This window comes from Dipodomys merriami, unplaced genomic scaffold (genome assembly GCF_024711535.1).
Source record: "Dipodomys merriami isolate MVZ:Mamm:240054 unplaced genomic scaffold, mDipMer1.0.p SCAF_373, whole genome shotgun sequence".
Lineage (NCBI taxonomy): Eukaryota > Metazoa > Chordata > Mammalia > Rodentia > Heteromyidae > Dipodomys > Dipodomys merriami.
The window spans coordinates 880,692-896,198 of NW_027205304.1; the positions used below are offsets into that span (position 1 = coordinate 880,692).

Sequence of the window (15,507 nt, forward strand, 5' to 3'; positions counted from 1 at the left end):
CTTCTTACATCATCCCATCCCATAAACTCAGTTTGGAGAAAAAATAGAGAGAAAGAGGAAAAGAAGAAGGTATTTCCCTTCCAATTTTCACACAATGATCTACTGTCTAAATCTCTTTCCCTATCTATCTATCCATCCAACCCTTTTGGTGGTACTGGGGACTGAACTACATGATACCCTCATAGTCCTGCCCTCCTTTTCCTTCCTTTCTACAATGCTGTGGTGTTTGACGCCAGATTGTGCTCAACTTGGCGTCCTCTTCTCAGTGTCTGTAGGGCCTCACTATACCTTGTGGTAGTGTTTGAAAACATCTGAGGCTGCATCCAGTTCTAGCACTCCATAGAGCAGTAGTTTGCAAAACCCAGAGAGGAGGCGGCGCCGGTGGTGCAGCTGCTCTATTTGTTCATCATCCTCGAAGTAGGAGTGACCTGCCATCAACAGCAGAACCAATCACAAGCTTAGGCCTATTGCCTTTAATACCTGAGCCCAACCCAGCCCCAAATCCTGCCTAAGTCCCCAGGTATAGAGTTCCTATACCACTGCTCATGTCTTCAGACTGGAGGAAGACATGGTCCATGAGAAAGCTGGCTAGCTCAGACTGGAGAGCAGCTTCTGGAGAAAACACAAGGGGCTGAAGGAACTCTCGTCCCTCTACAGTCATCTGAGGACTGAAGATGATAAGCAGATCACTTAACACAATAAAAGCCTGTTGGAGGTAATAACAAAAAAAAAAGGCTGATTAAAGAAACAGAATATTTACCAAGATTAGACTCACACAGCTAATGTCCCTACAGAATGGTGTCTCCTCAGACAATATCCTCCCTGCTCCCACCTTCTCCTGTATCTTCGGATCCACATCAGAGAGGCAGCTCTGACAGAGTTCGCAGAAGGCCGTCATCCTGTCCTTCAGACTCAACAGCTGATTCTATGGAGACAGTAGCTTGTGGGAGGAATGAAGACTTGGGCATTGAATATCTGTTCCCCTCCTTTAAACCTAGCCTCACCTTAGAAGCAGCTGACTCAATGAAGTGGGCTACTGTCCATAGAATGGAAAAATATACAAGAGTCAAGGCTGGCTGGACGACCTGCAACCATGAAATGTCAGCAAAATGAGGTTTGAGGCAAGTGGCAAAAGCATGCAAGGGAGAGGAATGGGGAGATCTGGTATACATACACACAAAACAATAAGGAAGGGAGAAAATGTGATAGGGAAACCAACTCTTTTTCTAGAAGAGGGGGGAAAAAACCCTGACATTTCAAAGAACTAATATTCCAGACAATCTTTAGAGGCTTCTATATAAACAGAAATGTTGACATCTCCCTAATTTAGTCACCATTTCCTAGAATCCCTCAATATTCTCCTAGACTCTAAGGAGCCCAAGAGGATGGCTGTATTCAATACTCAAGCACCGGGAACCTTCTGAAAGAGGAATGAAAAGAGAGAGCCCACCTGGTCTTCCTGTGTGTTCACTCCACACATTGGGTCTGGGTCTGGGTCTAGCTAGGAGAGAATGCCATCCAGAACACAGCTTTAAAGAGTGCCTTCTTAGGGTCCACATCTCCACCCATCTACCTGCCTGGTGAGGAACATCTCCTGTATCAACAGCCTTTCGGAGGAGTCTGCAGCATGGCTCATAGAGCTCCCATCGAGTCAGGTCATGAGCACTTTATGGCAAGAGAGAGAGACACTATGGTCAAATAGAATGAAGAAACCAACTACCCAGACACCAGCAGAAGTGGGATTGAAGGAGCAGTGATGCTTACGTGTAGAAGGCAGAAAGACGCTTCATTGTGGTTGCCAGACTGTATATCTCGTCTTCATCAAGGAAGGATGACTGAAAGAGAAGACTCACAGAAGGATTTGCCCAGGAACTCACTTATCCATCTTCCTGATTTGGGGGCCCTCTCCTATCTGATTCAAAGTGTCCTGCCATTTACTCCACTCCTACCTGCAGCAGCTCATTGAGATCCTGCTTGAAGTGGCCAGTGAGCAGTTCCATTAGTTGGCTAAGGGTGAAGTCCACACGGTTGAAAAAGGTGAACTCAGGCTTGCGAAGCAGATGGAGGGCGTGTGCACCAGCCTCTAGTACTGCTGGATCCACGTGCTTTACTACCACCTCCTGAAGTTGCTGCAGAAGCAGTTCCAGGTGCTGAGAGGGAAAAGGGCAGGAGAAGTCAGTGTGGTGGGACAAAGGCTGAGCAGGGAAGAAAAAGGGTTGCAAGCAGTAACTCCAAGGATAAGATGCCTAAAAAGGGAAAGGCTTATGGATTCTAGTCCTACCAGGGGAGTAGTGAGGTATAGAAAACAGATCTTACTGCCTGCTCACCTTCTCTAAGCGCCCAGTACAGTAGATACTGAGGTCAAAGTAGTCGAGAAGCTGGAGTAGGGGAGCAACTTTCTCTGCATCTGCTGAGAACTGTGGTGGTAGAAGAAGAGCCCTGTCTGTTAACAGGCTATCCCTCCCCCATCCCTGCATGGGGGTTGTACCCTTACCTCCACACCCCCAGGCCAGATGGAAAAGTGGTACCTTTGTCAGGAGCTGGGGTAGCAAGGGAATGAGCTGCTCTGATAGCTTTGCCTTGTCATTGGCTTGGAGCTTACGTTCCTTAGCAGTTAGGCCCTGGAATTAGGGGAAAGCAAGTGTGGACAAATATGGCCCAGCCAGTGTCTGCATGTCTTTCTGCCTCATTGACTCCTTCTCTACCCAGAGAGGAAAAGAGGATGCAGCAACTTCCTTTGGAGTTCCTTTTTCTGGAGATGGGAATCTTAAGAGGTTGCAGAAGCTAGCTAGAATGACACCTAATATCTATCTGGCATCAGTACTACTCATATATTGCCTAACCCAACTCTTATACCATACCTTTTTCCCAGTGACTCGTCCTACAGGAGGCTGAATCTCTGCAGCTTGCCGGGCACTGGACACAAGGATTTCTATCAGTGTCCTCTCCTCTACATTGCTCAAGTCTGGGTTGGCAGAAGGATCAAAAAGAGAAATACAATTACCTACCTCCCACCTCCAAGTCTCCCTTGGCACATACATACCACTCTACTGCTTTTTAGGTCAGGTAAAAAAATCTTTCCCAGGGCTGGGAATGTAGCTTAATGGTAGAGTGCTTGCCTAGCATGCATGAAGCCCTGGGTTCCATTCTTCAGCACCACATCAACAAAAAAAGTCAGAAGTGGTGCTGTGGCGCAAGTGGTAAAGTGCTAGCCTTGAGCAAAAAAAGCTAAGCAACAGTGCCCAATCCCTGAGTTCAAGACCCAGGACTAGCAAAAAAAATATTTCCCAGTTTTATAACAGGAGGTGCAGAGTGCCTATCCCCAGTTACCACATGACACGCACTCTGGTCCTTCTCCAGTAGCATGCCTGCCAGATTCTCCCAGTCCTTCAGCCGAAACCCTGCACAGTCCCATAGGCTGTCCACTAAGTAAGCAGCATGTTCATGGAGCTGGAGGAGAAGAAGCACAGTGAGTGAGTTACTGATGCCACATGAAACTGCTCCAGGAAGTGATTGCTGATAATCACATCGCTCGCCTTGTTCTCTACTTCCATGTCTTAGGCACAACAGCCATGTATCTCCATTACCTCACTCTTCATGAAGAAGACCATCAGAAGGTAGAAAAATCTCCTCTGGGCATGTAGACTCCGGTATCGCTCCTGCTCTCTTCTACCCCCCACTCTTGCCTCACTCTCAGGACAGAGGAGCCTGTGAAATGGATACATGGGGAGAGTAGTATGGAAGGCATGAGGAAGCAGTAATCACTATGGAGGGAAAGATGGGCCCAAGGAGAGGACAAAGGGATAAGGGAAGTCCACAGGGTTGAGAAAGTAAAGGAGACACCAACAGAGATTTCAGTATGTTTAAGGAGTCCTCAGGCAGAGCAGCAGTGGACAAGAGGGAGAGAAACAATACAACACAGTAAGACCCCTACTCACTTCCAATACAGAAATTCTCCTGCAGCAGAGGACAGGACCCGGTTGGAAGCATACACGATGGGGTAAACGATCTCACAGTCTGCATTAGTCAGAACTCCCTCTGTGTTCCTGTGAACAGAAAAGGAGCATTGATGTGGCTATGGACTCTGCCCTCTCACAATCAGTTAGAAACAAAACTATGCCAAAACAATGAGGATATGACTCAGAACTTTTAAATAAAAAGTGGGAGACAGAAGAGTATGGACTTAAAGAAGATAGGAAAGTTCTCCCTTTGTCCTGAAACTCAGGAATCATCTGTCTTCCAATCTGCAAATAAGGAATTCAATCTATGACAGATGGAGACAGGGCTCTGGAAGGAACCTGTCTGATGTCAGAAAGGTTCACCTGGGTTGCCAACTTCCACTTCCCAGGACTCACTTCAGGATAACAGTCAGAAGCCTGATGGCCTCCACTGCCACATCGTACTCTTTGTCCATGGCCATGGCCACCATTCGGTCCTGTTGGGAAGAAAACAATGCCCAGTATCTCACTGCACATTCTAAAGTATGGCATTCTCTTAGTATTTAAAAATTCCTAAAGATAAAATACAAGAGTAGATGATAGAGGGACTGGGAAGGTGGCTCAGTGGTAGAGCGCTTGCCTTGCATGCATGAGGCCCTGGGTTCAATTCTTCAGCACCACATAAGCAAAAAGAAAAAAAGCCAGGAAGTGGCGCTGTGGCTCAAGTGGTAGAGCGCTAGCCTTAAGCTGAAGAGCTGAGGGACAGCGCAGGCCCAGAGTTCAGGCCCTATGACCGGACCCCCCCCCCAAAAAAAAAAAAGAGTAGATGATAGAATAGGAATGTCATAACAGGGAGAGAAACCTGAGGTGGGGAAATGTGAATATATCACAGCCAAGGTCAATCCTGGGAGTGTTGTTCTCGTCATACCTTAAAGCGACTGGTAAAGAGCTCTAGACGTGCAATCAGCTCCCGGTTGCTGTACAACCCTTTTAGAGCCTTCAGGCACTTTAGACGCACTTCCCCTTGCTGTTGAAGAGGAACAAATGGGAAGAGAAACAAAGCTGACCATTTACTTCTGTTAAGCCCTTCATAGCTTCTTCAATTTGGACCTAGGTACACTTGAAGGTGAGGATTCTGAGATGTAAGAAGACATTGAGGGCTGGGAAGGTGGCTCAGTGGTAGAGCGCTTGCCTTGCATGCCCGAGGCCCTAGGTTCAATTCCTCAGCACCACATAAGCAAAAAGAAAAAAGCTGGAAGTGGCGCTGTGGCTCTAGTGGTAGAGAGCGAGCCTTGAGCTGAAGAGCTGAGGGATAGCGCCCAGGCCCAGAATTCAGGCCCCACGACCGGACCCAAAAAAAAAAAAAAAAAAAAGACATTGAACAGCTTTGTGTATTCAAAACACAAAGGAGTCATAGAAGACTTAAGCAATTATGACAGAAACAATTCTGAGGCTACCTTCCTGTACTTGTGCTATCAATCCATCAACAACTTGTTTCCTTTTTCATAGGGAAAGTCTTCCTGATACATCAGGTGTGAAAGCATTTCATCTCCTGGATATAACTTCCTTTCTTCTACCTTATGCCACCTCCTCAACACTGGGACAATCACAAGATTCAGTGCCTTGACAGGTTGATATTGGCTTACTAGGTGAAATGCCTAAATGACATGACTAGAAGAAGCTTAAGTGTTCTGGGACAGGAAGAGGAGAAAGGGGACAGTGAGGAGACCAACTTGACCCTACCTTATCATGCAAGGTCCAGCCAATGTATTTTAAATAGCTGTCCGTGAGGAAAGAGGTGTTGTAGGTTTGCATCCAACACCCAAGCTCCTCCATGCAGATAGCACGGATCTCAGGAAGGATGTCCCTAGATGGACAGATATATCAACTCATTACCTCCTCTCCTATCTCACTATCGACAGCCCTCTCAAATACCAGGTCAATGCTTTTCATTTCCCCCTCTCAATGCCAACACAAAATGTAGAACATAAGATACACAAAATACATGAAAGTAAACCTTTCTGTAGGATCTCTGAGATAGGTGAACCAGTCCTATACAAACTTGTCCTCCACTCCCCCCACCACACCACCACTGCTTTTTAACGTTCACACTAGGACTTGAACTCAGAGCCTTTTCATTCAAGGCTAGCACTCTACTATAGGAGCCACAGTTCCACTTCTGGCTTTTGGTGGTTAATTGGAGACAAGAATCATGGACTTTCCTACCTGAGCTGGCTTCTAAAGAACCTCAGATCTTAGCCTCCTGAAGAGCTAGTATTATAGGCATGAACCACTGACACCTGGACTCCATACTTCTTTAAAAACCCAATTTTGAAAGTTCATTTAACAAGTAGCTAAGTTGTCTATGTGCATGTGTGTGCTTTCATTCTACTTCAAGCAAAGAAGAAATCAAGTGAAGGGGCTGAGGAAAGCAGACTTCAAAATGAGAAACTACTGTAAATATTCTTCTTTAGGACAGAGTAAAACCACAGGCTGGGCTAGAAAAAGGCTTGGTAAGTTTCATACATGCCTCTGAAAAGCCACTTTTTCATTTTTTGTGCTTATCTTTTCATGTCTCCAATCACAGAATGATGGAAGGCTTGATCAGGTTTTGGGCAAAGTTAGAGCAAAATATCCTACAATGCCTTATCCTCTTATTTTCTCTCCACAAAGAGTTTATAAGATCCTTTGTAGGTTAAGATAAATCAAACCTTACTAATTTGAAACATTTTTAGTTTTTATTTCAGCTATATTAATTCTGGGATAAACCACATAACTGATGGTTGGAAAAGGGCCTTATCATTTCTATAGATGCCATAACCAAGAAGCTTTAGTAAGAGGAGAAGCCCATGAGCTCACCTGTATCGATGGATAAAGACACCCCTGAAGATGGCATTCATCATTCCCTCTATCTCCTCTTGATGTTCATGGAGCTGAAGGACAAGAAGAAACAAGTCAATTCACCTTTCTTGTACCTCCAAAATGTAAGGCCACAAAGATATAGAAAAGAGCAACTTCCATACACTTTCTACTATTAGAAAACATAGAGTGAACACTTGGTCTCTTCTCCGATGTTCTCTTTAAAATTTTCTAATTCTAGGGCTGGGAAGGTGGCTCAGTGGTAGAGCGCTTGCCTTGCATGCATGAGGCCCTGGGTTCAATTCCTCAGCACCACATAAGCAAAAAGAAAAAAAGCCGGAATTGGTGCTGTGGCTCAAGTGGTAGAGAGCTAGCCTTGAGCTAAAGAGCTGAGGGACAGCACCCAGGCCCAGAGTTCAGGCCCCATGACTGGACCCCCCCCCCCCCCAAAATAAATTTCTAATTCTAGACAAAGCAGGATACTCAATGTCTCAGAGGTTTATTTCTGTTTGGTAGAATATAATATCCACTGTGCACTTAGTCCATTCAGAAGCCCTGATACTTATATTTATATTTTTTCTTTGCAGTTCTTTGTAGTTGCCTGGCTTGCTTGCTCAGTTGGCATTCTATCACCTGAGTTATAGTTCCAGGTCAGGTTATTTTGGATATGGAGTCTTGTGGACTTTTCTGCCCCAACTAGCCTCAAACCACAATCCCCTGTATCTTAGCCTCCTGAGTAACTAGGATTGTAGATTTGAGCCCTTGCACAGATAAATGTTTTTTGGTTATTTGTCACTGGAAAAATAAACTTGCAATAAATTCAGTTTGATAGAAGTAGAATCAGCAAGGAAATGGCACTATGGTTCAAGTGGTAAGAGCATACTAGCCTTGAGCAATAAAGCTCAGGGACAGCATCCAGGTCCTGAGTTCAAGCCCTAGGACCAGCACAAGAAGCAGAACCATACATAAAAAAAGAGAAAAAAATAAAACAGAAGTTCTCAACTAGACAATTTATCGATGTCTGAAGATAATTTTCACTGTCCCAACTAGGGGGGCAGCAGGGTACTACTGTTACCCAGTAGACAGAGGCCAGGGATACTGCTAAATATTTTACAAAGACAGAACCGCTCCCAAGTCAATAGTGCCACTGCTGAAAACCCTAGTTTGAAGAATGATACCGAGGAGGCAGAAATAATAAGGAGAAAAGGATAACCCTAGAGACTTAGGAGTCTGAGAACTGAGGACCACATTTCTAAGGCACCCAAGAAGACTAATTCAAGAGACTCTTATCTCCAATTAACTAGCAAAAACAAACAAAAAGCCAACAGAAATGGAGGCATGACTCAAGTGGTAGATCACCAGCCATGAGTGAAAAAGTCAAATGAAAGCACAAAAAACCTGAGTTCAAGCCCTAGTACCAGTTTCAATCAAAAAATGTCTCATGAAAGCTCATGTTAAAAGCTGGGCTGCCAGCTAATAAGACTTTCAAGAGGTGACCAGATCATGATGACTCTAGCTTCAATGATGAATTAATCTACTGATGAACTTATACCTGAATGAGCTATTAGGTAGTGGGGCATACTGAGAAGAAGTAGATTATTGGGGGGATCTTTGAAGGGTGAATCTTATCACTGGACCTTTCCCTTCCTGCATCACGGCTGTGCTATGAGGTGAATAACTCTTGATTTATCACAGACTCTTAGCATGATTTTTTTTCTGGCAGTACTGGGGATTAAACTGTAAGTACTCTACCCTCCATGAACAACGTAATGGATCAATGGACTTGAACTTAAGACTTCTGAAACTGCAAACCAAAATAAATCCTCTTCACTTTAGACTACCTTCAAGTGTTCGTCAAAGTGACAAAAAAAATCTTACTAACATTGACACTTAAAATATACCATACTGTGCAATTACTCATCTGATTTAAACAGATAAATAGGCAAAATTACCACCACCACCCTTTATTTGTGCCAGTCATGGAGCTTGAACTCAGGGACTGGGTGCTATCATTGAACTTTTTTGCTCAAGGCTAGTGCTCTACTACTTGAGCTTTTTGGTGAAAAACTGGAAATAAGAGTCTCATCGATCTTCCTGCCAGCTAGCTTTGAACCAACGATTCTCAGATCTTAGTCTCCTTAGTAGCTAGTAACTGGTGCCCAGCACTTTCCATTTCTTCATGACATCACCTTCCTTGTCAGTGGTTGGCTTTCAGTAATCCTGTGATAACTTCCACACTGCACACTTAACATATTGGTCAAAAATGAACTCTTTGTATGACATTCAGGTACTGCATATAAACAATGCTGACAATGAATGCAAATGGAAGCTGAACTAAGTGGAGGAACAAAAAACTCAAAAATCAAACATGATTTCTTTTGGGTGATATTGGGATTTGACCTCGGGGTCTCATGCTTGCTAGTCAGGTGCTCTACCACTTAAACCACTCTGCTTGCCCTGGACATAATTTCTGAACATATAATGAGCTCTGACAGACTGGTCTAATAAGCTATTGCCAAACTCTCTAATTCCTTATCTGAAAGACTGCGAGAGGCCTATTCTTACCGAGAAAAATACTGAGGTGGTCTGCAACAGCAGAAGATGGAAGCTGGGAAGAAAAAAGAGAGGGAGTAAAAGAAGGAGGGAGGGAGAGAGGAAGGGAAGGAAGAGGTAGAAAACACTCTTTCCTCACCTCTTTGCGTTTCTTTTGCAGGCTCTCCAGCCGCTCAGGAGCCCTCTGCTCTGGCCTCTTGTTTCTTTCAGCTTCATACTGCCGCTGATTGTTGTCTCTGTGCAAACTCAGTTGGAGGGCAACTTTTACTAAAGAGGTCATCAGCTTCATAGCTTTGAGTCAATAAAAAATCAAGACAACAATTATATGTCAAAGAGAGCATGAGTTCAAAAAGAGAAGGTAGGGCAGTGAAGGTGGCTCGGTCAGTGGTAGAGTGCTTGCCTTGCATGCATGAGGCCCTGGGTTCAATTGCTCAGCACCACATAAGGAGAAAAAGCTCAAGGGGTAGAGCTCTAGCCTTGAAATGAAGAGCTCAGGGACAGTGCCCAGGCCCAGAGTTCAGGCCCCACAACTGACAACAAACAAACAAACAAACAAAAGAGAAGGTAAAAAGGCAAAGACATTGAAGGGTTAAAGTAGGGTGATTCTAAAGGCTTAAAACTACTGCCCTAGAGTAGACTTTCCCTTTTTTTTTTTTTTTTGTCAGTCATGGGGCTTGAACTCAGGGCCTGGGCACTGTCCCAGAGCTCTTTTTCTCAAGGCTAGCACTCTATCACTTTGGGCCACAGCGCCACTTCCAGTTTTCTGGTAGTAAATTGTAGGTAAAGAGTTTCATGGACTTCCCTGCTTGGGCTGGCTTTGAACCATGATCCTCAAATCTCAGCCTCCTGAGTAGCTAGGATTACAGGCATAAGCCATAGCACTAGGCTTTCCCTCTTCATTCTTTTGGCCTTTTTTTAACCCCCAGCATATGTACAGGGGTGAGCTATAAGACATTAAGGCTAGAAAGTTATATAGTTCTTTTCATGTGTTCAATAGTGAGAAATGCATAGAAGTTTGAAATAACAGTGGCAAGATATTAAAATAAAGAGCTAAGATATAGGTATGAAAAAAAGAGCCAGAACCAGAGAAAAAAAATTCAATGGAACCCTCCTCCCCCAAAGATCCCACAGTGCAACAAGTGCTTACCAGCCAAGGTGCTAGTGTGACGGAAGGCGCGGACCTGAGAGTCTGAGAAGCCAGTGAGCAGGGAGATGAGCTCATCCATAGGAAAACTGTCATAGAGGAGGCTGTACTGGCATTGACAGACCAATGTCTTTATAAATTCACAGAAGCTTCCCTGGAACTTCTTCCAGGATGGCCCAGGAGCTGTCAAGGGATATTCCCCTGAATCCTACAAAAAAATTGTTTAAAAGAAAAAAAGTTATTATCAGATCCATGAAGCCATAGGCACTTAAAAGTGAAAACCTTATTTAAGTGCTAGAAAGCCTGCCTAGAAAGCCCAGGGCAAACCTCAATACCAACAAAACAAACAAACCCAACCAATAATATAGTAAAAATGGTATTTCCAATATATTTGATTTCTGTTATTCTCCCCAACTCCAGATTATCTGATTTTACCACATAATTTTTTGGGTATCTTTTAGACCCAAGAGATTAGGCACTTCCTTCTAAAAAGCTACCACATTTCCCAGAATCAGAAAGAAGATATTGGCCAAGAGAATCCTGATCATCTTCTCCACCTCATTAAACTGTTCAGTCAAGTGCTGGATGATCTCTGAGTTGGACATCTTCTTAAACATCTCAGGGGTCACAGAGCCTGAATAATAAATAAAATGAGGTACTTTAAAGGAAGACACTAGGACACTGGAATAATTCACAGATCTATCTGACCTAGGAAACATAGAAAAAAGCTTAGGTGAAGAATCCTAATCAAAAGCCTGTCTCTATCAAATTCTGTACATGCCATGAAATCACCTTTTTAGAAAATGCAAAGACAGGGTGGGGAATGTGGCTTAGTGGTAGAGTGCTTGCCTTGCATGCATGAAGCCCTGGGTTCAATTCCTCAGTACCACATAAACAGAAAGAGCCAGAAGTGGCACTGTGGCTCAAGTGGTAAAGTGCTAGCCTTGAGCAAAAGAAGCTCAGGGACAGTGCCCAGGATTCAAGTTCAAGCCCCAAGTTCAAGCCCCAGGACTGGCAAAAAAAAAGAAAAGAAAGGAAGGAAGAAAGAAAGAGAAAGAAAGAGAGAGAGAAAGAGAGAGAAAAGAAAGAAAAAGGAAGGAAGGAAGGAAGGAAGGGAAGGAAGGAGGGTAGGAGGGAAGGAAGGAAAGGAAGGAAGGAGGGAAGGAAGGAAAGGAGGGAAGGAGGGAAGGAGGGAAGGAAGGAAGGAAGGAAGGAAGGAAATGTAGAGATTACATAATGGCTTTTACAAGACCCCAAATTTAAAAAATAATAATAATAAAGAAAAGATAGAAAAAAGACTAGGCCAGATTCTTTGATGGTACTGGGGTTAAAAGTCAGAGTCTCCCACTTGCTGGAATTGAGCCACACCTTCAGCCCTTTTTGCCCTGGTTACTTCTGAGGTAGGATTTTGTGTTTTTTGCCTGAGCTGGGTTGGACTATGATCTTTCTATTTACACTTTCCAATAGCTGGGATGATAGGTAACCGCTACATCCAGATTTTGCTGTTTGAAATGAGGTCTCAAGAACCTTTTGCCTGGGCTGAACCATTATCCTCTTGATATCAGCTTTCTGAGGAGCTAGGATTATAGGCATGAGTTACTACTATATACAATTTTTTTGGTGCTGGTCCTGGGGCTTGAACTCAGGGCCTGAGCACTGTCCTTGAGCTTCTTTTGCTCAAGGCTAGCACTTCACTACATAAGCCACAATTCCACTTCCAACTTTTTGGTGATTAATTAAAGATAATGGCATCACAGACTTTCTGCCTGGGCTGGCTTCAAACCACAATCCTCAGATCTTTGCCTCCTGAGTAGCTAGGATTACAGGCATGAGCCACTGCTGCCTGGCATTTTTTTTTTTTTTTGCTGTTTTGTTTTTTGAAACTGGATTTTGCTAAATAGCCTAGTTAGCTAATGGGCTTGCCTAAAGCTATGTACTCCAGGTTGGCCTCAAACTTGTGATCTTCCCTGCCTTGCCTTCCCAGTGCCAGGATTAGACATATGCATACCTCAGATGCTGTATAATACAACTTGATATTATCTACCCTAATAAAGCCATGACATGACTTAGATCTGGGGGCTCTACAATTTCAGAAGTTACTAAGAAATAACAAAAAAGTAGGAGGCTATTTCATCTATAAAGATTAAAAGGCATCTGATAGCATACTTCAACTTCAAGTTTGTCAACTTCCATTATCATTACAATAAGCATAATTATTTTCCCTCCAAGAGCTCTTACCTCAAGAGAGTTCCTATATAGTTCCCTACTGGGTTAAATTATTTACTCATCACAAATGTAGTAAAATAAGTAAAAATCCTCTCTATTTTATTTTCTTCTTCAATATAGAAAATGTCTAATCCTGTTCACCTAAATGGAGGTAACCTTTTATAACATGAATATAAGACTGGATATTAGAAAAGGATAGGAAATTACCTTTACATCCACAGGATCGGACGAAAAAGTTAATGAGCTCCAAGAACCCCGCATTCTCATCTTGCTTGTAGTTATCCAGCCACTCATCCACCAAAGACTAGGGGGAAATGTAGATGATTTCTGGTAGTATAACAAGGAACAGAAATCCTGTTTCATCTTCTCAACTGAAGTATTTGAACTTCTGATTAAAACATGTAAATATCTTTTAAAACGTATTAGTGAAATAGAGTGAAAGACAGAATTCTATATGGGCTGAAAATGAGATGAAGGCAGCAATCCTGACAGGTTAGAAGTTGACTTTTGCCCTGAGGTTTGATTAAACCCAGGGATCCTGACTGTATGTCCAGACAGCATGGGGTACACAGCACAGGAGACTAAGCCTGTCTTTCTAACAAAAATAGTCCAAGAGGAGGCTCCATATAGAGCTGGGTCTTACAAGGTCACATCTTTATGAAAGCAAAGAATGAAAAATAAATTCATAGGGCAGAAGGGGATAGCAAAAAAGAACTCTCTCTTGAGAAGATAACCATCCTTAGCAACTTCAGGCCTGGATTTGAAATCCAATTTCACATTACCTATTTTTTCAGAATACTCTCAACTAGAGATTTTATGGAAATGATTCTTTAGTATTTCCATTTAACTGTCATAAGCATTCAGGTTCAATTATTTAAAACCCACCTTTGACTCAGGACCCAATAGATAGCTCCAGGGAAAATATTCATTGAATAGAGTGACAGTAAAAATCTAGTAAAACATATAGACAAGGCACTGACAGTAATAATTAGAAGAGACAGAAAAATATATTCAAGTCTTTGGACACTAATGTTATTGATTAAACAAATGATTATGTTTATATTATTATTAAAGAAATAAAAGAGAGAGGGACATTGTTCAAAAAGAAATGTACCCTTGCTGGACACTGGCTCACACCTGTAATCCTAGCTACTCAAGAGGCCAGATCTGAGGATTGCAGTTCAAAAGCCAGCCAGGCCAGGAAAGTCTGTTACGACTCTTATCTCCAACTAAGCACCAGAAAGCCGAAAGTGGAGCTGTGGCTCAAAGTTGTAAAGCACTAGCTTTGAGCAGAAAAGCTCAGTGACAGCAAACAGGCCCTGAGTTCAAGCCCCTTGTGTGATTTTTAAAAAATTGAAAATGGACCAAACTTTGTATAAGTGCAAAGTATAAAATTTAAAACTTTAACAAATGAATTAAAAGCAGATTGGACACAGAGAACAGAAGATAAGTGAACTAGGAGTAAGAGAAAATATTCAAAATGTAGTTCAGAGAGACTAAGAGATGGAAATAGTTGCTCTGAGACATGAAGACAAGTGCATTCTAATAATGCCTAACTGAATTCCAGAAGATAATAAAACTAAGACAAGGTAATATTTGAAAAGATTTTTTCACACCTGTTCCAAGACAACAATACTCAAAGCCAGAAAGCTAATAGATCCCAAGCACAACAAATGTATTTTAAACATATTATAAAACATGGGAAAGCAAAACCAGAAAATAATCAAAGCAATTATTACTTACAAAGGATCTGCATTCAACACAAACTAAAACATTCAGAAATGAGATATGTACAAATATTTTAGCTGTTAGCATATGTGGCTATTAAATCAACTAAAATAAAACGTCAAGGGCTGGGAATGTGGCTTAGTGGTAGAGTTCTTGCCTAGCATTCATGAAGCCCTGAGTCCAATTCCTTAATACCACATAAACAGAAAAGGCCAGACGTGGCACTGTAGCTCAAGTAGTAGAGTGCTAGCCTTGAGCAAAAGAAGCTCAGGGACAGTACCCAGGCCCCAAGTTCAAGCCCCAGGACTGGCAAAAAAATAAAAAGGTCCAGCTGGTGGCTCACATCTATATCCTAGCTACTCATGAGGCTGAGATTTGAGGATTGGAGCTAGTCTAGGTGAAAAAAAAATCCTCAAGACTCTTATTTCTAATTAACTAACTGAAAACTAGAAATGGAGGTGTGGCTCGTAGAGCCCAGTATGAGGAAAAGAGCCTAACAAGAACTTGAGGCCCTGAATTCAAGCCCCAAAACCAATACAACAAAATTAATAAACAAATAGTCCTGCCAGATGCCAGTGGCTCTTGCTTTTAATCCTAGCTACTCAGGAGGCCAAGATCTGAGGGACTGTGGTTCAAAGCCAGCCTGGGCAGAAAAGTCCATGAGAGTTTTGTATCTAATTAACTACTAGGAAAAAAAGCCAGAAGGAGAACTGTGCCTCAAGTGGTAGAATGTTAGCCTTGGGCAAAACAAAAGCTCAAGGACAGCACTCTGGTCCCCAGGACTGGCATGTGAGTGTGCATGTGTGCACATGCACACCAAACACACACATTGTAATTTTAAAATAAAAATAGAAAGTCCAATTTCTTAGTTGTATCAGCCTCATTTCAAGAACCTAATAGTCACATGAGCCTAGTGGATACTGTACTAGAAACATGGTTTGTAACATTCCTATCACTATAAAATGCTTTACTGGACAATGTCAAGCTATAGTGACAGATGACTCCACCAGCAACCATGTGCTGAGAAAAAGAAAATGTGATCTTAACATAGGACACTTA

General features: G+C 42.7%; 1 protein-coding gene across 2 annotated transcripts in view; it reads right to left on the reverse strand.

Moving 5' to 3' along the window:
* Stag3 (STAG3 cohesin complex component) overlaps positions 1–15,507 on the reverse strand; it is a 38,578-nt gene that overhangs the window by 10,537 nt on the left and 12,534 nt on the right. For both annotated transcript variants that reach the window (XM_069989221.1, XM_069989223.1), the window contains exons 5-25: positions 12,928–13,024; positions 11,052–11,128; positions 10,498–10,702; positions 9,490–9,641; positions 6,798–6,871; positions 5,682–5,805; positions 4,867–4,965; positions 4,356–4,435; positions 3,939–4,046; positions 3,588–3,708; positions 3,345–3,450; positions 2,862–2,965; positions 2,529–2,621; positions 2,328–2,417; positions 1,950–2,150; positions 1,765–1,835; positions 1,578–1,665; positions 1,005–1,085; positions 833–925; positions 538–706; positions 289–428 (exon numbers count right to left, since the gene is read on the reverse strand). In XM_069989221.1, the coding sequence (XP_069845322.1) occupies positions 289–428; positions 538–706; positions 833–925; positions 1,005–1,085; positions 1,578–1,665; positions 1,765–1,835; positions 1,950–2,150; positions 2,328–2,417; positions 2,529–2,621; positions 2,862–2,965; positions 3,345–3,450; positions 3,588–3,708; positions 3,939–4,046; positions 4,356–4,435; positions 4,867–4,965; positions 5,682–5,805; positions 6,798–6,871; positions 9,490–9,641; positions 10,498–10,702; positions 11,052–11,128; positions 12,928–13,024 (2,373 nt within the window). The remainder of the gene's footprint in view (positions 1–288; positions 429–537; positions 707–832; positions 926–1,004; positions 1,086–1,577; positions 1,666–1,764; positions 1,836–1,949; positions 2,151–2,327; positions 2,418–2,528; positions 2,622–2,861; positions 2,966–3,344; positions 3,451–3,587; positions 3,709–3,938; positions 4,047–4,355; positions 4,436–4,866; positions 4,966–5,681; positions 5,806–6,797; positions 6,872–9,489; positions 9,642–10,497; positions 10,703–11,051; positions 11,129–12,927; positions 13,025–15,507) is intronic.